The sequence below is a fragment of the Conger conger genome, chromosome 1 (assembly GCF_963514075.1).
Source record: "Conger conger chromosome 1, fConCon1.1, whole genome shotgun sequence".
Taxonomy (NCBI): Eukaryota; Metazoa; Chordata; class Actinopteri; order Anguilliformes; family Congridae; genus Conger; species Conger conger.
In genome coordinates, this window is record NC_083760.1 from 83,489,601 (window position 1) to 83,517,075 (window position 27,475).

At 47.8% G+C, this 27,475-nt stretch overlaps 3 protein-coding genes across 4 annotated transcripts in view; 2 read left to right on the forward strand and 1 right to left on the reverse strand.

Annotated features, from left to right (window-relative positions):
- Positions 1 to 27,475, reverse strand: part of LOC133132825 (CD276 antigen-like) — a 137,311-nt gene that overhangs the window by 15,017 nt on the left and 94,819 nt on the right. The gene's annotated exons all lie outside the window — the stretch shown is intronic.
- Positions 1,825 to 7,851, forward strand: rbm42 (RNA binding motif protein 42). Its single transcript, XM_061259162.1, has 11 exons — positions 1,825 to 1,992; positions 2,398 to 2,465; positions 2,941 to 3,079; positions 3,829 to 3,898; positions 4,237 to 4,302; positions 4,533 to 4,708; positions 5,146 to 5,304; positions 6,099 to 6,239; positions 6,556 to 6,673; positions 7,024 to 7,218; positions 7,627 to 7,851. Exons 2-11 carry the CDS (start codon positions 2,410 to 2,412, stop codon positions 7,737 to 7,739), a joined length of 1,233 nt encoding a protein of 410 aa, XP_061115146.1. The 5' UTR covers positions 1,825 to 1,992; positions 2,398 to 2,409; the 3' UTR covers positions 7,740 to 7,851.
- The window catches only part of arhgap33 (Rho GTPase activating protein 33), a 63,028-nt gene continuing 45,878 nt past the window's right edge, over positions 10,326 to 27,475 (forward strand). The window contains exon 1 of the mRNA XM_061262052.1: positions 10,326 to 10,397. Coding sequence (XP_061118036.1) covers positions 10,379 to 10,397 — 19 coding nt within the window. The 5' untranslated portion in view covers positions 10,326 to 10,378. The remainder of the gene's footprint in view (positions 10,398 to 27,475) is intronic.

Consider the following 27,475-nt stretch of genomic DNA (forward strand, 5'->3'; position numbering starts at 1 on the left):
TGACCTCCTTCAAGCGCAGACTGAAGACCCATCTCTTCAGGCTACACCTTTCCCTCCCCAACTCACAATCACCGTGATTAGCCTTAGACCGTAATGGCACTTATGTATAGATATAGTTACTTGTATAGGTATTGTTGTTTTTATTGGCTGTTGTATTGTTGTATTCTAGCTGCCAACTGTGGTATGCTAGTTTGAAAGTTGATTGTACTCTTCAAGGGTTCTGAATTTCTGTATGTTTACACTAGGACTCGGAACTGTACTGTCCTCTCAGGTCCACTTTTGCACTTGTTCTTGTGTTTGATTTGCACCTTGTTGTACGTCGCTCTGGATAAGAGCGTCTGCTAAATGCCACATAATGTAATGTAATGTAATGTAATGGAAAAGTTTGGAAGTATCAAAATATAATTTATTAAACATTGATTTCATTACGGAATGTTTGAGAGCACAATAAAACTTCCCCACCGTTAACAAGGACTAACACCAAACTTAAAACAATTATTTTACTTTTCTGATGCAGAGCAAGGGGTTAAACACACCGTCAGTCAGAAACACCCCACACATAAAGGATCATCAGGTGCAAACAAAGAACCAAGTTCAAATCTGCAAACATTAGCCCTGCTCTTCCTCCCAACATGCATATATCCGGCGCTGGGTTAGCCTGGCAAACAATCGGGAAGGTTTTCACAAACATAGCAAACAAACAAACAAACAAATATACAAAGCTGCTAACCAGCGCCGCCACAGGCCAGAGTACAGTAAGTGAACACAGGCTGATCACTAATCCGCATTATCATGGGCGCTGGCTGGCAAAAAGGATTAAACACTTGGAAACAAAATCAAACAAAAGAAACATGAAAAAGAACAGCGATTGCCACACACTTCCACTCTGCTGTTGTCCTCTCAATGAAAAACATCAGTCTATAACAGATAAAGACACGAATCACCAACATATTGTTGAAAAGGTTTACATGCACAGAATGAACAGAATAAATCCACATTGCCTGTGGTCGTTGCAAACAAATATATACCCCAGGAAACAGTACCCGCTCACATCTGTTACAAGATAAAACATTTTTATATAAAAACAGCTCATACTCTCTACAAACTCTACAAACAGTACACAAACACAGGCCTTGTCACATACCTGTTTTTATGTGGAGGGAGTTTGTTGGGCGAGATGGATGAAAAGTAATTGGGAAGGAAAGGAGCAGGAAAGTTGGTCAATGTTGCTATAATTTCATAGTGAGTTACCTGAGAGTGTTTTTATATTTTTTTCAGCTTTAGAGTAACAGCATTCGCAAGGGTTCCACTGAGTGAGGTGTTATAGGTGCCAAGATTATGGTCATGTGGCAGCAGTTTGTAGGAGAAGAGTGCACAGGGGAAGGAGGTGTGGGAAAGTGTTCAAGCTATCAAAAGAACAGGCTGTCTGTTTACACTGTGGGGGTAACCATGAAGTGGGTGCAAAGCAATGTTAGAGAATGAAAATGTTGAAAGTTGGAAGGACAAGAGTTAAGAATAAAATGTCATATGCAGAGGCAGCAAGGAGAGTGAGGAAAAGGAAAGGGGGAGGAAAGAGCAGGACAGACCTGGGACATTGGAAGAACAATAAAGGGGGTATGACAGATATAAACATGGATAGTAGAGCCTTGTCATAAACTGTGTTAGTGAGATTTAAACCAAGTTGGAGAGAATCAAGATGGTGGAGCACGCAGCAATACGTAGTATATGTAAACTAAGCCGTGATGACGTAAAATATTCAGTAGGTGGCGGTAATCCACAAATCATAGTTTACATCCCGCTGTTAATCAACACTGAAAAAGAATCAGATCGCAGGATATACGTCATATGTGAGCGACCCTTTTGAATGGAGGATGAGAAGTACTGGGTAGCGAGAGTTACTTCAAAACAGGTCAATTTCTGATTTCATACGAACATCATCCACATTGGAGGCTGCAGAAATTAGATATTATTGAATTCTAGAGACACGCAAAGGTTTGTATTCATTACCTAGCTAGCGTAACGAAAAATTCAACCAGCCAGCCAGTCAATTAACGTTACCCAACGTAAGCAGACCGGGCTAACTTAACGTACGTAGACTAGGTAACGTTAGGTGATCTGCAAACGTTTCGTCAGGTTTGCTTTTTTCCGGATTGATAAATAACCGTGACTTGCTGTTACTGTCCTTGGCTGGGTTAGCTAGATGAGTTCGTTACATAAAATACTGCTGTTTGTTCGATAGCTAGACACGTTGAGTCTAATCAGGGTATCTAGCTAACTCACCAGCTATCTAACATTTGCCAAGTTGCAGAGAAACATTTATATAGCTTGCTAGCTGGAATGAATGGATAAACGTAGGTGGAATTAAAAGCGTCCCCGGGTCTGTGTTGGCCATTTCAGATTTTTGGGAGAATGGCGGTGAAGTCGGGAGAAGAGCGGCTCAAGGAGATGGAGGCCGAGATGGCTCTGTGAGTTCAACGGTCTTTAATGCTAACTCGAAATGGTACAGGGCTATCGGGTTACGGAGCCCTGTGCTTCTGCGCTATTTATGCAAAGTTTATATGTTTGTGGCTTGTTTTCTTCAGAGGGAAAACCCGAGGTGAATGCTCAGTTTAAAAACGTGACACTTTAAAAGTAAGCACATCTCAGGATGAAAGTAAAGCCACAGGCACTCTTTTATAATGACAAAGTTTTATTCATTGCATTTAACAGCAATTAATCACTTATCACTGCATGGACATTTCGGTCAGGCTGGTGAAGACACTCAATGCAGCCTCTACACTTATCTGTGCAGAGGGTCCATACTATAGCGGGTTTTGCAAAGAACTTGTCAGCTCAATGTACAGACGACATTGCCAGTCAATCGCCTCCGCTTGCTCCAGGACTGATCCATTGTTATTGATGTTTGGGGTGGGGCGGTGTGTTCCTCTGTCTCGCTGTCAGGTTTGAGCAGGAGGTGCTGGGTGGTTCAGTGCCCATGGCCCCAGGAAGCCCAGCGGTGGTAGAGGCTGTCCCCGTGGCCCTGGCAGTGCCTGCCATGCCTGTCGTTCGTCCCATTATTGGCACCAACACCTACCAGCAGGTAGTGGGACAGCTGGGGTCTCGCACACTAGTGTAGCCTGTAGCATAGTGGTTAAGGTAAATGACTGGGACACACAAGGTCGGTGGTTCGATCTCCGGTGTAGCCACAATAAGATCCGCACAGCCGTTGAGCCCTTGAGCAAGGCCCTTAACCTTAACCACTACGTTACAGGCCACCTACAGAAAAGGGCTAGGGTACCCTTTCACCATTTGTTCCAACACAGAAATACAGATGAACTTGCTTCACAGAGCATATCATTTCTGTATGTTTTATATTGAACATCCATGAACAAAATGTCCTGTTAACTGGCATGGGTTGAGAGTGAGTGTTGAGTGCTCAGCTGAAATGTTAGATTTAAAGCTTATTAAAACCGAGCTGTATTTTTTTTTATACATTACCACCATCATGTGCATTTAACAAGATTTGAATGAGATGGCATGCTGATTTGGCCTTAGAAGAAACCCCTGGAAACTAAATTGCACCCGTCAAGATTCAAGTCAAGATGGCGAGTCAAAGTCATGGAGTCACGCAAATTAGCGAGAACATTGTTGGCCCATATCTCCCAGATTGACTGATTGAATTGCAATTTCGTTTCCAGGGGTTTCTTACAAGGCCAAATCAGCATGATAAATCTAATCTAATTAAAATCTGTCTTGTGGTTCAAAATTTGTGTTGAGTTGACATGGGATGACCCATGAACAGCCCTGTTACAGAACCGGTGTATTATATTTATTCTCGTAAATTCACAGGTCCAGCAGAGCCTGGAGGCCAGAGCTGCCACCTTCGTGGGGCCCCCACCCCCTACCTTTGTAGGCCCAGGTAAAAAGGGCCAGGCCCAGTGTCAGGATTTGTGGGTGCAGCAAGTACTTTTCTTCCACTTTGACTCATTCTTCCAAACGGTACTGATGTGTTTGGGAGGGGCTGTTGGGTCTGGGAGATTTTATCAGGCATTATCTACTATGGGCTGAGCCAGAGCTTGTCCACGATGCTTCAGTGACATGCTTGCTTTGTCCTCTGCACAGTAATCTACAGTTGACCTTTTTCATCGAACAGCAATAGATTTGTTTTGAGCAGTTCCAACTTGTGTAAATTCTTGGTACATCCAAACGAGCATTCCCAGCGTTTGACGTTCCTCTCCCCATCTCCACCCTCCCCAGGCGTCCCGCCCCTCAGGCCGCCCATGATGAGGCCAGCGTTTGTGCCACACATTCTGCAGAGAGCAGGTACCCACCAGAGCCGTGACGTCACTACATAGATTAGACAGAATGTAATATCCTCTGTTCATTCTGTCTTGAATTTTCTTACACTGCAGAATTTTTCTCCAATGTTCCCCCCCCCCACTTTCACCCTGTTTTGCTCCTTTTCTGTCGTTTCTTTCTGGTGCAATCTCACCCTCTTTTTTTTCCAAAATTTCACCCTCCCTCCCTCCCTCCCTCCTCCTCCTCCTCCTCAGGAGGTCAGAGAATGCCAATGATGCGTGGACCCCCTCCTCAGGGCATGATGGCGCCCCCCTTGCCACGACCGCCCCCTCCGCCACCCATGATGATGGCCCCGCCCATGCAGGGACCCCCCCAGCACCACATGGGGCCCCCCCAGCACCACATGGGCCCCATGGGCACGATGCCACCGGTGAGTACCCGCAAGGCTCGGGTTTGGACATTACACACCGCATCCAGCCCAGGTGTTTACAGGCTAAAGTAAGGTTTGTATTTTATTGTAAGAACATTCTGGGCCTTCCTGGCCCGTGATATCTGAGGCCCTCTTTAGGGAAGGTTCCTGTGACGTCATATCCCATCCTCCTGTTGGGTGGGTGTTTTCTCAGTGTTGACCACATCCAGTGCGGAAGGTGCATGGTTGCCTGGAGGCATGGCTGTCCCCCCCTGCACCCACCTCAGCTGCTTCCGTTGGTCGGTTTGCGCAGCGTGCAGTGGGGGAGGGCACAGCATCCTAGAGGCTGCTGTGGAGTTTTTGCTTTTTGACCATGTGTCTCCGATTGTTCTCCGTTTTGGTTTCGCCGCGCCCTTGTTTTGACCTCTGACCCTCTTCCTCTGTGGTTTCCCCTGCAGGTGGGAGGAATGAGCCCCATGGTGTCAGTGCCTCCACGGCCAGCCGTCCAGGCCACGCCGAAACTCACCCCGACGGTGATCCAGGCAGCCCCCACAGTGTACACGGCCCCCCCCGCGCCCAAGAGGCCCGACAGCCGGGCCCTGAGACAGGCACGCATGGTATGTGTGTGTATGCGCGCGCTTACTCTGTGCACGCATTGGACAGGCACTCGTGTGCACGAACACACACATAGACTCTCTCTCTCTCTCTCTCTCTCTCTCTCTCTCTCTCAGGAGGACCTATCTGAACCTCTCTCTCTCTCTCTCTCTCAAGAGGAGCTAATGTAATCCCTCCCTCTCTCTCCCTCTCTCAGGGGGTGCTAACGTAATCCCTCTCTCTCTCTCTCTCTCTCTCTCTCTCTCTCTCTCTCTCTCTCTCTCTCTCTCTCTCTCTCAGGAGGAGCGAACTTAATCCCTCCCCCTCTCTCAGGAGGAGCTAATGTAATCCCTCCCTCTCTCTCCCTCTCTCAGGGGGTGCTAACGTAATCCCTCTCTCTCTCTCTCTCTCTCTCTCTCTCTCTCTCTCTCAGGAGGAGCTAATGTAATCCCTCCCTCTCTCTCCCTCTCAGGAGGAGCTAATGTAATCCCTCCCTCTCTCTCCCTCTCAGGAGGAGCTAATGTAATCTCTCCCTCTCTCAGGAGGAGCTAACGTAATCTCTCCCTCTCTCAGGAGCTAACGTAATCTCTCCCTCTCAGGAGGAGCTAATGTAATCCCTCCCTCTCTCAGGAGGAGCTAACGTAATCCCTCCTTCTCTCAGGAGGAGCTAATGTAATCTCTCCCTCTCTCAGGAGGAGCTAATGTAATCCCTCCCTCTCAGGAGGAACTAATGTAATCCCTCCCATTCTCCCTCTCTTAGGAGGAGCTAATGTAATCTCTCTCTCTCTCTCTCTCCCTCTCTCCCTCCCTCTCTCAGGAGGAGCTGGCTGCAGCAGTAGCGGAGCAGCAGGCTGCAGTGGTGGCTGCTGGGCTGCTGGATGCTAAGAAGGAGCCTGCCTTGGGGGAGGAGAGTGTGATCGGACCCACATTACCGGAGCCAGAGCCCAGCCACACCGAGGTACAGCTCCGCCAAAACAACAATGCAAAAAATACAATGGTATATCCCTTTTTTTTTTTCCATTCTTTTCTTTCCCTGGAAAGGAGTTGAGAAATATAGCATCAGATGGCATCGGATCTGTCGGCACCTTTCCCTGGATGGTTTGCTTGTTTCCGATAACAAATGACTTACTGTATTTAGATTATATACTAGTATTCCAAGATTCATAATAAGCTTATTTTGCAATATTTTTGGCACTACACCACACAGCGTGTAGGTCTAACATCATCACTGCTTTCTTCACTTGACTTGACTGGCCTGTACTTCCCCGCTGCAGCCAGCAGATGGCAGCGCTGAGGACAAGAAGAAGGGGAAGCAGGAGAAGGTGAAGAAGTGCATCCGCACTGCTGCGGGCACATCCTGGGAGGACCCCAGCCTGTTGGAGTGGGAAGCAGGTAGGGCCCAGCCGTACGGTCACACGCGTAGCTCGCATGTAGTTTTGAACAATGACCTTTGATTCAACTAATGTGATGCTATGAAGCTAAAAAAAAAAAAAGAAAAGCTGTGTCGACTCTTGTGACTGAAATATTAATAGTTTATTTACTTTATTCAGTGTGGCTATAGAATGAGCTTTGCATGAAATGGTGAGCAGAATCCACTAATAACACCTGAGGGGGAACTAGGAGTGCAGATTCCCGCCTCATGCTAATATCTTCATTTCCATGTGGGACATACACGCATGCACGTGACACAATATTTTTCGCACATTCTCACTCTTTTCCTGACCACTGTGATCCTCCTGCAGATGATTTCCGGATCTTTTGCGGCGACCTTGGTAACGAGGTCAACGATGACATCCTGGCCAGGGCCTTCAGCCGGTACCCCTCCTTCCTGAAGGCCAAGGTGGTCCGGGACAAGCGCACGGGGAAGACCAAGGGCTACGGCTTCGTCAGCTTCAAGGACCCCAACGACTACGTGCGCGCCATGCGAGAGATGAACGGTGAGTGGAGTGTGGAGTGTGGAGTGTGGAGTGTGGAGTGTGGAGTGTGGAGTGTGGAGTGTGGAGTGTGGAGTGTGGAGTGTGGAGTGTGGAGTGTGGAGTGGAGTGCTCACCTACACTAGCAGGAACACTACATGAGAAATGTTAGCTTTGTTCAACATGCATTCAAAGTGACAGATGTATTATATTACTTCAGTCATAGTTCCCAGTGTGCTGTAAATGGTGTTGAATGGCATCATCTACTATGTTAATTTCAATAATATACTGTATATTACGTGGTCAGGGTTCATGGCATATTGGTTATTCCAACTTCACACAAGTTGGCCAGTCATGCCTATGCATGTTTGACAGGGCATTGTGGGATTCATTGTTCCACTGACGTCTCTCGTTCTCTCTCTCGCTCTCCAGGGAAGTACGTGGGCAGCCGGCCCATTAAACTGCGCAAGAGCATGTGGAAGGACCGCAACATGGAGGTTGTGCGCAAAAAGCAGAAGGAGAAGAAGAAGCTGGGACTCCGATAGAAAGAGCTTTGTGTATATATATGTGTGTGTGTGTGTGTGTGTGTGTGTGTGTGTGTGTGTCCTGGGTACCTCCGCGGGCGTCAGCTGGACCCCTCATCTGCTGTTGTGTTGGGTTGGGTTGGGTTGGGTTGAGGCGAGGCATTGGGCTGGGTTGGGTTAGGGTGAGGAGCTGGGTTGGATTGGGTTGGAGTTAGGGGCTGGGTTGGGTTTGGGTGGGCTGAGGGGCTGGGTTGGGTTTGGGTGGGCTGAGGGGCTGGGTTGGGTTGGGGTAGGCTGAGGGGCTGGGTTGGGGTGGGGTGGTGAGGATCTGGGTTGGGTTGGGTTGGGTTTGGGTGAGGTGAGGTGAGGTGAGGAGGTGGAGTGTCTGGTGACCTGTTCCTCAGACTCTGTAATTCAGAAGCGCTGCTAGCGAGCACACACGTGAGACAGAGCTGAAGTGCTGAGGGACTGAGATGAGTGTAAACCAGAGTAGATTCATATCTCTCGTCTCCGAAGGGCTGTGCTTTCTGATCTGTCCACCGGGGGGTGGGATGATTCAGTTAGTTCAGGAAATTCACTCTGAATTGAAATATGCCTGTAGTGTTCAGTGTTGGTTTTCAATTCATGACTTGAATTTCATTAGTTAGCTTTGCTGCATTGAAAGCAGTGTGTAGATGCCATTATGCCAACCTGAGTATTCATCACTCTCTTCAGACCTTTTACAAGCCCAGCAACTTTTCCCAAGTACCTGCATGGTACATGTTAAATTCATGGAAGAACATTTTACCTGTAATGAATCACATGATTGTCTCTATTGAGTAAGAACAATGTTTTTTACTTGACCACTATTTTTAACTGTAAAGCCCAGTTAAAAATGGAGTCGGACAACTGCTCTCCGAGTTTGTTATATTTTTATGCCGCATTGTTCTCTGTTCAAAAGATGTCCTCCGTTGTTCTGTAAATTTGCAGTGGATAGTTGTACAGAAGACATTCTGACAGCATTGTTGAGTGATTCAGTAAAATCCAAGTTTCTTAACAGCTCTGTACTTCTGAATTTTGTTCAGTGCCACAGCTACTGTGACCCCCACCGGGAAAAGTGTGTTGTTCCAAAATTGGTTACTAGAGGGCGCCAAATACCTACAAATTAGGTCCAATTGGCAGACTGTACAAAAAAGCCGCCCCTCCACTCATATTCTTCTCGGTTATGAATGCAATTCAGACATTTGCAGTCTTAGGCACCCTAGATTTCCTTTGAGTAAAAGTGGTCTTGGATGTTTCCTGTATTACTGTTTCCATTTTATAACAAATTCAATAATAATTAAATAAATGAAACATACTTTTCAGATAATAACTTTGAGGCTGTCTCGGATTACCTGGAGAGCAAAAAGCAAGCCAAAGTCTGGTTGATTTGGTTTTAAACTGTTCACTGCTTTTTATAGTACATATAGTAGTTTCGATATTTATAAACTGATATTTTTTTTATCTTCACATTATATTTTTACATGTGCCTAAGCACAGTACTTTCTTCAATCGATATACTTTTGGAATTACACTTGGTGGATCTGCAATAAAGTAATCAATCGTATCTCTTTCATAATTATGCACATCCGTCTGCAAAGTCCTAGTCATCTCAGGAAGGCCCGTCGATGTTCTAATCGCTCTGGTTCAGTGGATTTCAGCACAAGGACAGTCTCTATGGCTACGGTTTGTGGAACAACCAATAAGGAACTGACTCACATACCCGTGAACTAGCGGAATGGACAACATCGCCTGCTCTGCTTCTGACCCCATCGCCTCTTCACCCAGCTCCACTCCTTCAATATCCATCGGCATAGTGCGTCGGTGTCATGTACTAATAATGCTAAATCTATTTATGCAGCACTTTGTACATTTTGGTTGGCAAAGACAAACATTTGAAATGAAATGGGCCATTTTAGAAATAAGCGTGTTACGCGCAAATAAAAATAAAGGTAAAATGCATTTGATAAAGGCAAACGGAGAGAAAAAACGACTGCAGTTAGGGAAATTAAACGTAATTCCACGTGACGCTAATATTATAACGGATGATGGTGGTGACGTGTAGGCAAATGTGAAATAACTGGAAATAACTATATTTTCAACACCGTTTCATAGGGATTGTGCATATCAAAGGACTTAATGATATGGAAAGGTCCTTGTATTTTCCTTTGGAGCCATATGAATACATTGAAAACTAAGAAAGTAGTTTTGTTTTTTTAACAAGTGTCACTTGAAGAAAGATACACGTGGTTTCCCCGAAATGGAAAATCCAGTTTTGGAAATAGAATGATAGAATGTTTACTTAAATTCTCTATTCAGAAAACATCCAGTGTTAAACGCTCACACCTTGTTGTCAGAGCAACTTCAACCCAATCTAAAATTAAAATGGACAAAATGCGATCAGAATAGTCAGAGACAGTAGAAATACTACTGCGTTGAGCATAATTTATTTTCAACTGTGGTTTTTGTGTTGCATGACGCTTTGCTCCTAAACTGCAGAGATGGAGATTCAGTAAAGGCGCGTTTCCTATTTTTAGGCAAGCGTAAACTTTCCGGACTGCAGCCCACGTGAGCAGATAGAGAAGTGAAGTCTGTCCACTTCTGTATTCAAACGTATTGTAGTCGGTGTGACACTGGACGCCATGCAACGCAGAGCGACAGGTAGGGCCTATGCCATAGGCTGCGACATCAAGCGCGTTGTCTGTAGTCCATTTCTCGCCCTTTTTATCTTGCATTGAGCTTTGAGATACTCTAATTCAGTACTCATGTTTGGCCATGCGTAGGCTACGGACTTGATTAGAAATGATGGATGTCGAAAGACCGCTGTAATTATGACCAAGATCATATCGCTCTCCACACTTCCTGACTAGTTTGTCGGTAGTTTGACGAGTGATTCAAGGGAAGTTGCAGATATATATTTGTTTCAACTTGCTTACACAATGAACCCTCACATAGCCTACCATCACTGAAAATTAAGGGGGAATATTAATTTACACGTGCTGAAATGCATGTAAGTTTGTATTGTATTGCATTCAACAGATTGTGTGTTTATGTGTATTTAGATTCAAATGGGCTATAGCCTACTGATACAAAATATAGCCTATGCTATGCATATCTGAGCCGAGAGCAACAGTAGCCTATGCTATTATCGAAAAACGTGTATTTCTCATGTTTGTTGTCAACGTGGGCGACATTGGCAGTCGGAGGGTTACTGGTTCGATCCCGCCCTGGGTGTATCGAAGTGTCTCTGAGCAAGACACCTAACCCCCAATTGCTTCTGACAAGCTGGTTGGTGCTTTGCATGGCAGCCAATCGCTGTTGGTATGTGACTGTGTGTTTATTGTTTAATGTTTATTCAAAGGATCCTCATTAGCTGATGCCATGGCAATCAGCTAGTCTTCCTGGGGTCCGCACCTAACATACTGTACATAGCCTAACGCATTACATGAAAAACCACTAAATTGCATTAATATGTATTCAATTACATCAATATACATTAATAAATGCAAAGATTACGAAATTACATTCATATAAAATTCAACGGCAGTCAAAACAGAACTTACATTTAGGTTAGAGTACTTAGGTCAATAGTCAATAGTATAGATGATATTCACTGTGTGAATTGGTTAATGAGAAGCATCAATTGTACAGCGCTTTGGATAGAGGCGCTATATAAATGCATTTACCATAATAAATGGCCATTTGCACTTTTATACAAAAACTGTACACCTATATAAAAAATGTAAGTGCAATTCAGGTAGGCATATTAAAAACATGGCATATGTTCTGAATTCACATTCTGTGTCAACTAAGGAATAGCATACAAAGTTTTGCAAAAGGCATTGGTAAGGTATCACTGATAGGTAGCCTACACTCTCAGAGGTACAAATGCTTGTCGTTGGGTGGTACCATACAGGTAGCCTACATAAAATTGTACACAGCAATATATAATTAATTTGTACGTTTTTTTGCTTGGAAAACGAACTCATTTGTACCCAAAGAGAACATTACTGTAGTTTCAGGGTACATTTGGGATTATTTGTGTGCATTACAAAACGGCTTTATTAACTTCTCAAACTGGAAAAAGTAGCCTGCTTTTTACTTTTGATTGAGCTGGCCAGTAAATTGCAATGCATTCACATTCCGCTTTAAATAATTTGAATTTGGCTTATTAGAGTAACTTCTGTTGCAATGAATCGCTGTTAGTCTGAGTTTTTGATTCAGCCGACGTGTTTTTTTAAATAAATTATTTGCAAACATGGCTCATACTAGTCCGCATAGGCTACATAGCCTAGGCCTCCTACACTAGTCAAAGGATGGCGGTATAGGCACTATGTCTGGCACAGACATTTAATAGCCTTCCCTGTTCATTGAAACCCCTCTTGTCATGGTTACGGATTAGGGATGTCCAGGAACGAAAGCGTTCAGATGGGTCTTGAAACCATCCGCGCGGTTGGATCCGGTAACGTGTAGGCCACACACTTTGACTGAAGCTAGTCCAGAGACCGTACGAACTGAGACGCGGTGATTTGGTCCGGCAAGTGGGTTGTTCGGAATATCAGACATCCCGAGCGCGTCTCCCTGCCTCCCGCTCCAAAACCTTTTGTCCAGAGGGGCAGGCATATCAACGGGCCATATCATTCTCTCCGTATAGGGGTGCGCGTCGTATGACAGCGCGACCTAAACTCCGCTATTTAGCACAGCTTTGTGGAATGCTACCAGTTACACCCACATTTGTCAATATTTTTAGCATACTGTTACGTTTTTAGGTATGTATCACTTGTTCCGAGCCTGCACATTTGCAATTTACACAAATTTGACCGTCAAAGCGAGTTGGTAGAGGCGAAGTGATCCCGAAGACGTTTTGCATTAGTTTGCATGAGGGATAGGGAGGCGATTCCCAACTCACATGGCTTTGTGACACCGATGAATCGACGGCCGCGCCAGAGACAAACGGACCTCTGGTTCCAATGAGGAATCTGTGAACAACCGCTTTCTCTGGTTTAAATAGAGTTATCTTGTTCACATTGTTCAGTTGATGTAACGTTAGCCAGCTAGCTAAACATGTCGTGCCAGTACTATTTTTTTTCCGTTTCACTGAAATGTAACGTTATGGTACTGCTTTCTAGCTAGTCAAAGCATCTAACATTTCGCCGCGCCCCCCTCCTCCCTCTATCTCTCCTTCCCTCCTCCCTCTCATTCTGTCTTCTTGGGGGTTAGCGAGCTGGCTTTCAAGAGACGGGCTGGAGAGCGGTCCAGTTGTTATTCCGCTAGTCTTGTTTGCTTCAACTTAGCCAACGCAGGGTATCTATACCTTCCAAGATGTGAGGTAAAATATTGCAAGGTTGAATTACTGACGCGAGGAAAAGGGATTCCGGCCACACGTTTACCAGGAACATCCAGCTAGCTAGCTGGCTAGCTACTTCAAAGAGGGAGAGAGCTTGAATTTGAAGACGGAGTCCACCCGACCCCTACCTCACCCCCTGAACCGGGATATCGGAATGGTGGTGAGTCAACAGAACGACTTGTTTTCGTCTATTTTAATGTAGTTGCATTGAGGTAATTTTAAAAACCGATACAATTAAATACCTTAAAAAAAACGCGAAACGTGTATTTGGAAATTAACTCTTTTGCTACCTCGTGGATGTAGTACAGTCTATTCGTCCTTACGCGTTACTAACACAGGCTGTCGATGCTGTTGTTGCCATTAGTTACAGCCGCACCGAAAGGACACTGTCGCCACGATTCGGGAAATTGTTTTTGTCTTCTCTCGAATGGTATCGCTGTTGGCGAGTTAATTAATATAGCTATAGGTATCTTATCGGTCTCCTCTTTCGAAACATGATTTTCAGCTTGTATAGGTAGCAAGGTAACGACGTTGGGTTAGAATGGTGGATAATGCTAGCTTAGCGATGTTAAGTTAAGCAAATTTCAGGTTCGTGGATGTCTAACAAACTAACGCTATTCCACGTGCGAACACAAGCCGTTTCTGTTTGGCTACGTTTGTGCCATTCTATATAATTGTACTTGGTAGCTAGTTATTTTATATAGATTAATCCCAATGATTATGAATTCAATGCAACCCCTAAGACAAAACCTGAAGAAGCTCGCGTCCACTAGTTGCCCTTTGTTTATTTTTTCCATGCTTGATTTACTTGACTAGTTGGCCAGCAGAATATAACCTGGCGCAAGGAAAGCACCAGTCGTGTGTATCACGAGAAGATACTTCATTGAAATTTCGGTGTTCTTGTGGTCAGTGTTGGTGTCAACCTGCACTGATACAGTGAGCTTGACCATGCATCTTGCTAACGTGATGGAGCAGGTGCAGCTTAGGTAGGTGGGCTAAGTCGGCAGACTATCTAAAGACCAGTTCGCTTTATGTATTGAAGTAGTTAAATGGTTTTCTCCATCATTAATATAGCCCCAATGTGATTTGTGCTGTAGACATACCGCTCTGTACAGCGTTAAAATAATGAACGACAGGCGGTGGCCAAAGAGCTGGGATGCATTCATTCAGTTTGACATCCTAGCTATGAGCCCCGGGCTCCTCGTTTATTTCACCCTGTTGTGCTGGGTCATGACATCAAGTTAAAATGCCTTTCCCCTCACGGGCATCAAACGCACAAAGTAATCATAAGCCGTCCCGTGCAAAATTGCCGTACTCCTTGCGTTAACGTTGGTACAATAGCAAACATTTCAAACGATGTCTCTCTCGCACATATGGAACGTTTCTCATTTGTCACTGGTTGACCGTAAATGTATATATTGATTGTTTTATCAACAACAAAATAGTTTCTCACTGCGTTCTCATTGACTGCCTTCTCATGAAAAAAGGTAGACATGTAATATAAATTGATAAATTACAATTTGATAAATGTATAAAATGGAATGTAAGTTTCATTTCCTTGTAACCAGGCAGCATGATATTTATAAAAACTTGAAGAACTTAAAGAATAATTTAACTTGAACTTGAACTTTTGCATGGTGTTTCTGGGTGACTTGTTTTAGGAGTGGTTTGGAGTGGATAGTTTTAGTGGAAATGCTCCACACACTGTCTGGCATATTGAACTGATTTTGTGAAGAATTGGATAAAAAAACCAACTGATTTTAAGTTAGGTAGAACTTTACGTTTGTTTACAGGAACTAAGCCTAATTCATGCCTGTCTCACCATTCATGGTTTTAGAGGAAAAATAATTTTACATGAGGTGTCCCTTGTTTTTTTTTTCTGTAAGATTGCTTGTGTCCTTGTGTTTTGACTGTCCATACTGACCGTGACATCTCCGTCTGTGCATTTAGCCTTTGTACGTTTGCCCTAAAAGCTCTCCAGGCAGCAGATCCAACTGTCTTTCCACACACAGAAACCACAATTAGTCACCTGGAGTAGTAGAGGGTTGTATTGATGTACTATCATCTATCATCATCAGTGATTTATTTGGGTTTTTTTTTTTTTTTTTCTCTCGCTGTTTATTAACAGGGAGGAAGTGGAGAGAAGTGTATGTTACTTCATACCTTGTTAGCATCAGTGTCATGATGGTAGTATTGAATTGCGGCTGAGATCCACTTCTGAATAGTCAATCGTTTGTCTGTTCTTTCACAACCGCTTTAACATGGTAACGGTAGATTAAGGACCATGGGTTGGATCCTAAAATGCTTGGATCTCCTGTCCTTCTGTCAGTTAAATGTCTCTGGGGCGTTTTGTTTTACTCGTGTACATTCTCTCCGGCTGTCAAGAGCAGAAGCCCTTGGTCTGTGTATGTGTGTGCGCGAGTGCGTGTATAACATACTCAAGGCCTGTGCCTGAGGCACTTAGGGTGTGAAATCAGTATTTCCTGATTAACCAGGAAAAATGTCCCTCCTGGTTGTGTGTGAGTGGTGACTATTCTACGTTCTCACCAGAATGACTGTGAGGCACAGATCTCCAGCTGGGATTGTGTGCATTGCTTGCTGTGTCATGTGGGTGAATGTAGTGGCTGTTGTGAATTTGAACTTTCTTGGGAGACCCTCCCCCCTCCGGACATGATGAAATAAATGCATTTATGCGTTATATATATATATATATATATATATATATATATATATATATATATATATATATATATGTGGAAATCCGTACAGTTGGTTTTGCAATCCGTGCGTTTGGTCTGCCAATCCAGTTGAGTAAACTTTGTACTCATTTAGCAAATGAGCATGGATTGCAAAACTGAGTATGGATTTCCATCCATTAAAAAAATATATAGCTTAGGGTGCCTAGGGGGGTCCATACAGAACAACAGTGTCTCACCCTTGTGGACCCATTTCACTGTTGTGCTTCGTACTTCCTTGAATACCCCTTCACACCTCCACGCTGACCTGTCTTGCCAATCAGGTGTGGTGTATCAAGAAAGTGAACAGTTTATTCGTTCAAAAAGGTAGTACAGTGAGTCGCTATTATTATTATTTTTTTTTTTTTTGAGAAATACCTAGGTCTGTCTATGTGTGAACTGTCTTGATCTGTCTTGTAGAAGGCCCCATTAATAGAATAATGGAATGTGGATTATTGGATTGATTCACTCACGCTGTAATTGTTTTCATCCAGATATAAATGAACCGGTGGTGGGTAGGACCTTTAAGATGGCGACTCAATTAAATTTAAGAACTTCTCCCAGGAGTGTGCCTTAGTGAAGCTTCAGTTCACAATTTATTTTCTCCTTCTGAACTCCAGATCAGCATTTTTGTCAGTAAAAATCAGTTGGAAGCAAATTAAGACTGGACATGCTCTTGTTGCTCTTCTGATCAATAGGAGCCAGCGAGATGAGCCGGTCCAAACAGCTTTCTCCGGTTCTCATTCCTCCCTCCTCCCCCTCTCTTATCATTTCTCCTTTTTTATTCCTTGTTCCTTTCAGCAGTCTATCCATCCTCGCTCATTACTTCACGCTCACCGATGGTCCCCCCGCCCACCCTGCGCTCCCCAGTGTGAGTCCGGCTTTCTGTTCTGTAATGACCCAGTGCCCAGTCAGCGTACTTTATTTTGGCTATTTCTGTCCGCTCGTATCCGACGCCAGATGATGCGCTCCGTCACGGCTCGAGACTGTACGTGAGAGCGGAGGTGTTTAATTATTAACCCAGCGTCTTCGCCGGCTCGACAGGTCGCCCTGCCGCTCGGCGTGGGGCGACGGCCGTTCCCGCTGTTGCAGAAAATCCGGCATCTCTCGAGAACTTAACCTGGGTAAGGGTTTGTGCTCCAATAATGGCCAACCCCGTTCCCTGATTGGCTGCATGCCTACCTTTCCATTGGTGATGGGGAAAGACGGTGTCGTATTTGTTTTCTCGAGGGTTCTAATGGTCGCAGACAATTTTTGAAATCTTGTTTCCACACAGTGCAACTGTGGTAATCCCCGCTCTTGTATCAGGAAGCAAAAGTGTGAAATCACTGAAAGATGCCATATGCCCCCCCCCCCCCCTGTGTCTGAATCTTCCAGAACAACTTGGCCAAGTCTATGTTACACAGTACGGGCCTCTCTGTTTAATCACTCGCTATGTTTAATCACTCGTTAGGCCACATGCCTACTTCTCACATGGGCTTCTGTCTGAGATGGCTGAAAGGAGGACCAACAGAAAAAAAAAGACAAATTGCAGCCATTGTGTCACAAGCCTTGTAATTATATTGGCTAAATTGGTAATCTTCCATTTGGCCAAACAGTGGCATAATCGGTAAAGGTTCAATGTGTATGTGGACACTTGGATTAGCTGTAAGTCAATTACCAAGAGTAGGCTGCTGTTGCAGTGCAAGGTAGTGTAGTTTATGGTTTAAGGATACGTCGTGGTTTAAGGATACATCTCCTGGCATTTAAATATTTATATGGGAGATCTGGCAATTTCCTTCCCTTTTTAACAAAGCTGTGCCTCAGCAATCACTATTTTGTTCCTGTCCCTCCACACTAAATGATTTACAGTAAGTGAGGTATAATTTTTACTCCTCAAAATTTTATCAACTCAAGATGGACCCAAGATCTGGGCCTTGCTGAACCCCGGCCCTCACTTTCACCCACTACGGCCGGCTGGTCTGATTGGGATTTGAGTGGCAAGCACATAATGCTTTCATATTCCTCTCACCCTGACGAGCGCTGAACCACAGGCTGCTGCACTAACATCGTAAAAAAATCAGGCAGCGGAGGGGAAGGTTGCTGTTTGTGTCAACATCGGCTGCGTTATGTAAGCCCATCTCCTGCCTCTTGCGCTTCGCCAGTCGTGCAAAGAAAGCGTGAATAAAAGGGAAGGGAAAAGCAGAGGCAGCAGGCAGACGCGCCCTCGGCCACCATCTCAACTCTCATCTACCAAACTTCCTGTTTACGCTCACGCTGCATCTCGGCCCCCTCTGCCAGATTCAGGAGGCCGATAACAGGCGGCAGCAGGTCCCGAATAATTTGGAAATGTTAAGACCTTGGAATGGGGAGCAGAGCTTCGCCGTGCATTCCCGAGGTGGCCTCTACAATGTTGTCCATGTCTTGTTCCGGCACTTGTAATTTTGTGTTCAACAATGGTAATCTAAGGGATGAAGTCTTATTTCACCGATAACTGTAGTATCATTGGATTCACAAGCGTAGTAGTAGTCTGAGTGGTATGGTCACTGTCCTTCTCGCAAAGGTTAAAGTGAAATGCTTAATGTCACTGATGGGATCTGTGCTTTTACTCAACAGGCTGCTTCCATGGAGTGCTCTCATAACCCCAATGCATTAAAGAATATTCTGTATAAATAAAGAAGTATGTGTTTTGGTGTAGACTGGCCTATAATTCTAACCAACTAGTATGAGGCTAGACTTAAGTAACCCTGGTCCTGGAGTGCCAGTCAGGTTTCTAGTTTTTGTTCCATCTGAGCTTGATCGCACGATGGGTGATTAAAAGTCTGAGCCTGAATATTCTGAGTGCCTCCAGCTCATGGTCACCTGCGTTCATTAGCCCTGATTTAATTAAAATGAATCCAGTTATGCAGTCCCTGCACGAAATGGACCCGAGAAGGACCCATTGTGGGCACAGCCTAAATAAGTTACAGCAGCTACAACGGTTACAAATTTCAGCCAAACCTCACAGGGCCCTGCTGGCTCAACCTACCCTTCAGAATCAGCATTTCGGTTTGTCATATTCAAGTGTTGGAATGTTTGTTTGTTCATTTGTTTACTTTAGCAGGAACAGAAGCAAGATTGCCTCAACTACTTCCAACCCATATACACACAAATTTTCAGATGTGGGACACAAATGCTTTAAAACGAGGGTTAACTCAGAGAAGAGAGGCAGGGGGAAGTGGGGGGCCTGGGGACCAATTTACAAAGCGCGTAGCCCGTTGTCGGGGGCGACGGGGTATTCCTCCCGCCCTCCCATGCCCCAGGCTTGCTCTTCCAGAGAACTCCATCCGAGGTCAGCTATTTATGAAATCGAGTTAGACAGCTCCGCAGTTGTTTTTTTTTTTCCTTTTTTTCTTTCTTTCTTTCCCTACTCCCTGCCCTGGCATAGATTCCGGCCGCCTGAGAAACATGGAGTCAAACTGAAGATGTAATTTGGCTAACTAACTTGGCTTTCACTGCGCCGTGGCTCGCTGCCTTTCCTGCATAGCGGTTTAATTGCATTTGAATGAGTCGTCTACTGTGGTAACAATCATGCGAATTACTGCTACGGATCGAGGAATGCGCCGTGCCCAAATCAAATCGAGTGTGTTCAAGTTGAGAGCGCTCGGCCCCCTTAAAGTCGCTGGTAATGGGGTTGTAATGAAACGGAGGCTTTCCCGTTTCGTCCCTCCGACGCCCGCCGTCGAGCGTCTATCTCTGGAGGCCTGGTGGAGACCGCAGTCTGCATGTCCACCCACCGCCTGCAGCTCGACCTGGGGAAGACCAAGTTCCTGTTCTTCCCGGTAAAGGGTTCCCCGCGGCTCGATGCCTCAATCGCTGTCGAAGGCTTGTCCGTGTCTCCCTCCCAGTCAGCTAAGGAACTTGGTTTGGCCTGACATGACCAGCTCAGCCTGAGCGTCTGTGGATACGTTGTCCCACCCAGACTCTCCCTTAACACCATGAGAATCCGCTCCTTCCTCCACCGAGAGGCCACGCAGCTGCTTGTGTAAGCCTCTTTAATCTCTCGTCTGGACTGCCGTAACTCTTTGCTGGCCGGCTTACCGGCCTCTGCCATCGGGCCTGAGCGACTGGCCCGTAATGCTGCTGCCCACCTGGTCTTCACGCCGCCAAAATTCACACACGCCGTGCCTCTTTTGAGACGGCCTGTCACCCTGGCGTACCGAGGTGCGAATGGTTTTGCCCCTTTGCTGTCGGACAGTGATCATACCAAATGCTGTGCTGGGACCAGACCTCTCTGTTCCGCGTCCCACAGGGACCGGGCCTCTCCGTTCTGCTTCCCGCCCCTTTCAACTCCCAGGAGCGTGGAACGACCTTCCCCACTCGGATTTTCTCTTTCCCACAGACATCTGAAAACTCAGACCCGCGTTTGTTTAACTGAAATGGTCCTTCATCTCACAGATCATGTGGCTCTCATATGACTGCTCCTATCTCTAGCTCTTAGGGTGTTTGCCCACTGTTTGTCTTCTTCTGTCGCTTTCGCCCTCTCTCTGTCACACGCGCTCCCTCCCTTCCCCTGTCCGTCTTTCAAAAGTTCCTTTATTGGCGTGACACTGTTTCTTACACTGCGAGAGGGGCCTGTAGCCTAGTGCCAAAGGCGTGTGACTGGGACATGGAAGGCTGGTGGTTCAAGCCCCGGTGTAGCTACAGTAAGATGTGCACAGCTGTTGGGTCCATTAGCAAGGCCCTTAACCCCGCATTGCTCCGGGGTGGATTGGCCCCTGCCTAGTCTAATCAACTTTACCTCACTCTAACTAATTATTAACATAAATAATAATAAAATGTTATAATAGTTAGTTACTAGCAAAACCGTACATTACAGGATGTGAAATGCACTTTTGTTAGTTCCTAACAGCATTTGCGAAATGACTAAATTGTGAATTGTAACTCTAGGAAGGGGTATATGAGCCCTTGGCTGCCTTCTCAGCATCTTTTTATCACCCTTGTCTTTCTGAAGGCTAGCGGACGACCTCATTCTGAAACAGACTTGTCTAAAACTTTGTGTGTTTTGGTCAAAACATTTTTTGATTTTCGCAATGAGCACTTCTAGGCTGAAAATTGAGGCTCTGATTAGCAGCTCTTCTCTGTAATGAACCTGCACACCTGAGATGCAGTTTTATCATTGGCGGCATACGCGATTTCCCTCAACCAAAATTCTGGAACGGCAGTGCCGCGGTGGTGCACAGCTAAGGCATCGGACCTTTGATGCAGGCATCAGTTCGATGCAGTTGCACACCGAGGACCGGGGTTCGAGCCCCGGTCCTGCCAAAGCTGAGTTTGGCCTGCACATGAGAGAGCTCCACACGAGTGGCTCGCCGCTCCGACGGTGGGGGGAGGAACTCTGCGGGGAGGATTGCCGCATACAGATGCTGGCTGTGCTCATTAGCGCCTCCTCTGTCGTTTTGGGAGAGCGCAGATGGTTCAGCCTCTGCTTCCCCCTGCTGGAGTTCGGCATTTGGATGTTCAGAGGCGCGGTTCGGAGTGCCGATCAGGCGAGCAGACCACGGGGCCTTACCTTGCCTTGTGGTGACACGGTACGGACCCAGTACCGGCCCGTGGGGCACTTCTGCAAACTGGTTCAGCACCCTAACAGGATGAGCCACTCGGCGAACCCTGACTCATCTTTACCGGAAAAAAACGATGGGGGTCGCTCTTTTAAGAACGTGACCCTTATGAGGCGAGTGTACAACCTTTTGTGTCGGGGGCCAAATCTCACCATTTCTCTTTTCTGTCGGGAAACCTGCACAGGGGTGTTAGGTCCGGGGGATGAGGCCAGTGTTGTCTGCATGTACAGGAGTGCGGTTCTCAGCTGGAGGGGGATCTTATTTGCTGGAGTGAGACTGATCCACAGCTACCACCATGTGGCCCCTTTCCCAGGGTCTCTGTGGCCCCTCCCTTCCCGTCTCTGCAGTGGCGGTATGGGCCTGGGGGGGTAGTCTGGGACCCCCACGGCAATGGCCAGAAGTGCGTCGGCCGATGAGGGGGGGGGTGGGGTAGCAGGGGCGGGGTAGCACCTCTGCACCGCTGATTTGTCTGCCGCTGATTTGACAGCGAAGCATGCCAGCGGCCTAACCGAGCGGCCACGCGCCCCCCCCCCCCCCCCCCCCAGAAAAAAAAATCATTCGGCTGTGATCCTCCGTGGTCAGGGACTAGCCCCAGCCTGTCACTGCTGATTATCGGCTTGCTTGGTAGGCTTGCTCGCCCAGCACTGGCCGCGGTGGCGCGGTTGTGTTTGTGTGTCTGCAGCTCCGGCCTCCTGCCCTGCTCTAGCCGTGTGCAGCTCGATACCCTCCCGGAGAGCCCTGCAGACTGTTCCGGAAAGCGCTCCTTCCGGGAGCCTCTTTTCTGCGTTTGCGGCAGCAGACGTCGAGCGCGTGGACGTTTCACGCTCGTTTCATAGCTTGCCCCTCCCCCATCCCGCTGTTCTCCCCCCCCCAGCCATTACATCTCTTCTTTTTATCTCTCTCTCTCTCTCTCTCTCTCTCTCTCTCTCTCTCTCTCTCTCTCTCTCTCTCTCTCTCTCTCTCTCTCTCTCTCTCTCTCTCTCTCTCTCTCTCTCTCTCTCTCTCTCTCTACCTTAAGATGCCTCGAGTGTCCGCGGCTCCTATAGAAACATCTGTTTTGAACCTGCGCCCAGATTATTCCATCTTCATGAAAACAGACCCCCCACCCCCAAGCCCCTTCAGCCAAACCACCCCCCCCCCCCACCAATAAGAACACTGTTGACCATGTACAGCCCCCGCCCCCCCTCACACTCTCTGGCCTTTCTCTCTTTTTCTCTCTCTCTCTCACGCTATCCCTCTCCGTCCCCCTCTCTCTCTCCCTCTCCCTTTCTCTCACACTATCCCTCTCCCTCCCTCTCTCTCACACTATCCCTCTCTCCCTCTCTCTCACACTATCCCTCTCCCTCTCTCACACTCTCCCTCTCCCTCTCCCTCTCCCTCTCTCGCGTGGGCCCAGCTGGGCTGAGGGGGTGTTTAGTATGCTGCCTGTAACTCTGTGCTTCTGCTGCATGGAGGAGAAGAGCCTGGGGTAGGGGGGGCTGTGGGAGGGGGGCGCCAGGGAAGAGGTTAACTGTACGCCTACAGTTTCTAAGGATCCCTCTGCTGGAATGCAAGTGATAAAACTGACCGTGCTCTCACACAACCTGGCCCTCCCGGGCCAAACAGCCCCCACCCCGGCCCCGCCCCGTTCCATGCCGAACCCCAAAGATCCAGGGAGGAGGAGGAGGAGGAGGAGGAGAAGGAGGGAGGTAGGGGCGAAGGGTGAGGGTGAAAGGGGAATGAGTGATGCCGCACCGAGCGCGAGAGCTGCAGGAAACGAGCGGGCGCTGGAGGGGGGCTGTGAATGGGCTCCTTTTGTGGGGCGGGGGCGGGGGGTTAACGCGGGCTTTGCTTTACAGAGGCGCAGGCTGAATGGAGAAGGGGCGGGGCCTGTCGCGGCCTTTGAGAAGCGTAGAGGGGCAGCGGGGGTTGTGGGGGGGGGGGGCTTACACGCATAATAAAACGCACAGGGTCCTTCCTGGATCTGCCTTATTCTCAATGAAGGCTAGGCCCTGCAGTGGCTGTGTCGCCCCTGGGTGGAGAGTCCTCCTGTCCTCCTGTCCTCCTGTTCTCCTGTCCTCCTGTCCTTCTGTATCTCTGAGATAGCCCTGAGCTCAGCTTTGATGAGGAAGGCACAAATCGGTCAATCTGCCCCCCCCAATAATGTTTACAACTCATGTAAATCCAGGGGGGACGGGGACGGGGACGGGGTCCTCCATTTTGAAGGCTGCCTCACCACCCAGCCCACCACGAGTGTCCGGTCACATTAGGAGTGTGATTTTAAGGGACATGAACAACGCTGCCCCTGTGTGTGTGTGTGTGTGTGTGTGTGTGTGTGTGTGTGTGTGTGTGTGTGTGTGTGTGTGTGTGTGTGTGTGTGTGTGTGTGTGTGTGTGTGTGTGTGTGTGTGTGTGTGTGTGTGTGTGTGTGTGTGTGTGTGTGTGTGTGTGGCCCACTGCAGCCAGCCACGGTCACTTGTTGGTACAGTAGCCACAGTGGTGTCATTCAGTTCCCTCCGGCCCACACTACACAGCAATATTAATAATCACAATAAGGACAGGTCTGTCCGTCTCTCCAGCTCGCAGCTCCCGTCCACATCCTCATTCATCCCAGATAGGAGCCTGACACAGCTACTGCACTGTCCCACTCAGAGAGAGAGAGAGCGAGGGAGGGAGGGGGGGGCGAGTGAGTGAGTGAATGATAGAGAGAGATGGGGGAGGGAAGAGAGATTGAAAGAGTACTCTTTGAACCTATTCTTCCTCAGGGAGAGAGGGAGGGAGAGAGGGAGGGAGGGAGAGAGGGAGAGAGGGAGGGAGAGGGAGAGGGAGAGAGTGGAGGAGCGGAGGAGCGGGGCTGCCCTTGTTTAGCCGCCGGGCTCGCGCACTGCGAGTGGAAGTGCGTACGCACGTTCCTCTCCTTCTGGAGCCTTCCCCGTTAGTGACAGAAGTGTAAAATTGTGGAAGGATGAATGAGAATCCAAATGGCAGCATGAGCAGCACAGGGGGCCACCTTAACATTAGCGTTTTATCCGTTTCTACCGTTTTTGGGCGCTCTCTGGACAACAGTCATGGCCCAAGACAAGGTTCCCGAGGCTGTGACGCTGTCTTAGAGACGAGACACAGGGCTCTTCAGCACTGGGGTGGGTTGGGAAGACAAAAGACAACAGCCAATAGCTCTTCTGCTTGAGTACCCCATTATCCTATTGTCTTGTTTTGGGGTCAGGTCCTAGGCACCTGCTGGGGGAGTGAAAGGGAGAAAAATGCAATAATCATAAAAGCCCTGGATTTGGTTCGGGGGAGATTTGTCATAATTGATTGACAGAGGTTATGCGGGTGTGTTATATGCTGGGTTTATTTGGCGTATTCCCCGTGCGTGCGTGTGTGTGTGTAAATAGTTGGTGATTTTGTCGGGTATCTATTCTCACATAGACAGTCGGAGCAGCTCCACGGCGTTACCGTGGTGATGTGACTGAGGCAGTGGAGGGACTGTAGTATGGGGGGGCAGGGGAAGTGTGTGTGTGTGTTTGTGTGTGTGAGGGAGCGAGAGAGTGTGTGACCCACTTTACATCGCACACCTACTGCCACTCGCTGTCACCCCCACCCCCACAGACACACAGTCAACTGCAGCCAGGACCTAGAGTACACAGAGGTACTACTGAAATACTACCCCCTCCCTCCCAACAACACACATATACACACACACACACACACACACACACACACACACACATACACACACACACACATACTCACACACACATTCATAGTCCCATGCTACTGAAATACTACCCCCTCCCTCCCAACAACACAACATACACACATACACACACACATACACACACACGTACTCACACACACATTCATAGTCCCATGCCACTGAAATCCTATCTTCACCAGAGGGACACTTAGTGAGAGACACCCGCACATCTCTCTGTCCGAAACAAAAACAGCTCCAGTATGGAAGTGCTGCCTGTGATTGGACGTTTCGGAGTCTGACGTGCCCGTACACTCGTGCTCTCCGTTAGCGCAATGCTACGCCGCCGCCGCGGCCAGGGTGCAGCCCGCACCGAGGAGCTCTCTCCCACAGTCTGACGGCGTCACCGCCCCGGTCAGCCAGCCGGGGGTGCGAGCTCGTCCCCACTCCCACCCACACGCAGTTTAGTCTGGGTAATGGATGTGCTGTTAGCTGTGTGCGTTTCCTGCACCTGCTAACCTGCAGCGGTCCCCCCTGGCCCCCTCCCTCAGGAGGCTGCAACGGGGGTGGAGTCACGGATACCACATCATCGCCAGCCAGGCAGCTGAGCCTATGACAACTCTCCCACAGCAGATAAAATCCTCCTTAAAAAAACAACCCCCCCCCCCCCCCCACCACACCGGTGCATTGCTCCCATAGCAGCTACATGCCGGACATACCAGCGGATTTCTTCCCAACACTCACTGTCACTCTTTCTCCCTACATCCCACAGAGCCCTGCCACTGGAGCTAAACACACTGCTTCCTCTCTCTCGCTCTCCATCTCTCTCAATCTCTCTCGCTCTCCATCTTTCTTTACTCTGAAAAACTCACTCCGGTGTCTCCCCCTGTCCTGTGTGTCTTTACACTCACTCTAATGTCTTCAGCCCAGGGGTAAAAGCCCAGGGTGCCCATCCGTGCGCCGGTGTGAGAGAGACAGGGTAGAGCCGTCTCTGCCCGCCGGTGTGAGAGAGACAGGGTAGAGCCGTCTCTGCCCGCCGGTGTGAGAGAGACAGGGTAGAGCCGTCTCTGCCCGAGCCAGTGTTCATCCCGTCGTCGCCGCCAGCCGCCCATTTTACAACCGCTCTCCTCCAATTTCTCTCCCTGGCCGGGGGAGAGTCACAGTCCCGTCCCCTTGCGCCAGGCGAGAAAGCCCCTCTCTTCAGCGCTCCGGGACGCTCTCCTCCGGAGCTGTGTGCGACGCCATCGCCTCAGAAGAGCCGGCCCACCTCGGCCTCACTTCGCCCCGGTTTCCATTTTGGAATTCAGTTCAGATTAAATTTAATTGCGAATTAGCGGCTGTTAAAAGCGTGCCGCTCACGCGATGGCAGCTTGGCCTGCCCGGAGTGCTGTGTGCTGTGCGTCTGTAGGTCGCATTGGCAAAAGGCGTCTGCCAAAGGGTTTCATTGTACATCGAAAATTGTAATAAAAGCGCGTGTTATTAATTCAACATTTAATGTGTTCCAAGAACATGACTCCTTAATGGATACGCGAGTAACACCTGGGTAATGGCAGGCTCTAATTATAGCGCGTTACCTTTCTGCTCCGTTGTCTTTTGTTCCCAGCTCACTCCTGGAGGGCTTTTTACGGTTCTGATAATTGGGGTTTCCTCTGGTCGCTGGTCTGTTACAGGGGCCCCCATCGTCCCCTCTGTCTGAGGTTGTTATTGTTTATCTGCCTGTCGCCTAGTGGCTACGGTGCATGGGACCGGGAAAATTGGTGGTTTAGTCCACGGTGTAGCCATGCTAAAATCTGCCGTTGGGTGCTTGAACAAGGCCCTTAGCCCCGCATTGCCCTGGAGGGGATTGTCCCCTGTTCAGTCGAATCACCTGTAAGTTGTTTCGCATAAAAGCGTCAGCTGAATAACAAATGATAAATTATAATTAAAGATTGTTAGCACCCTCCCAGGTCTTTCTGTCTTTCTTTCTGCGGGGTAGCTGCTGGTCGATGGACCGTTCCTGAGATGGTGCTGAGGTCCACGCATAGTTTTGAGCCTCTCCTCTCCTCGCTGTGATGCAGCTGTTTTTGAGAATATTAAATTTATCTCTTGCGAGGTCAGCCCAGTAACATCGTAACGCTGTATCGCCTCCCATCGTCTGGTCATCTATGACTCATCGTCACATCCCGTCTCCGTAAATCCCCCTTCCCAGTGTCCCTAAGAGCCCTGCTGGGGTTTTGGACTAACGGCGGAAAACCAGGGTTTTCTGACTTATTCCTGTACTTCCCGAGTGCGTGGTTGCCCAGTACTGCCCCTCCCCCATAGATGCCTGTTTATGTCCTAACTAGCCTCTTGACTAATTCATGGTGTTGGAACTATATGCCGGAGTTTCATGCTTTTGTGCTTCAGCGCATTTCTGTCCAGCTTTTT

What these genes read in the sequence shown, in the direction of transcription:
- rbm42 (XM_061259162.1), top strand. Translation starts at nt 2,410, where the DNA reads ATGGCGGTGAAGTCGGGAGAAGAGCGGCTCAAGGAGATGGAGGCCGAG. An exon ending in CCCTACCTTTGTAGGCCCAG is followed by an intron (nt 3,899 to 4,236) that starts GTAAAAAGGGCC and finishes CACCCTCCCCAG; the next exon opens with GCGTCCCGCCCCTCAGGCCG. An exon ending in CCTGTTGGAGTGGGAAGCAG is followed by an intron (nt 6,674 to 7,023) that starts GTAGGGCCCAGC and finishes ATCCTCCTGCAG; the next exon opens with ATGATTTCCGGATCTTTTGC.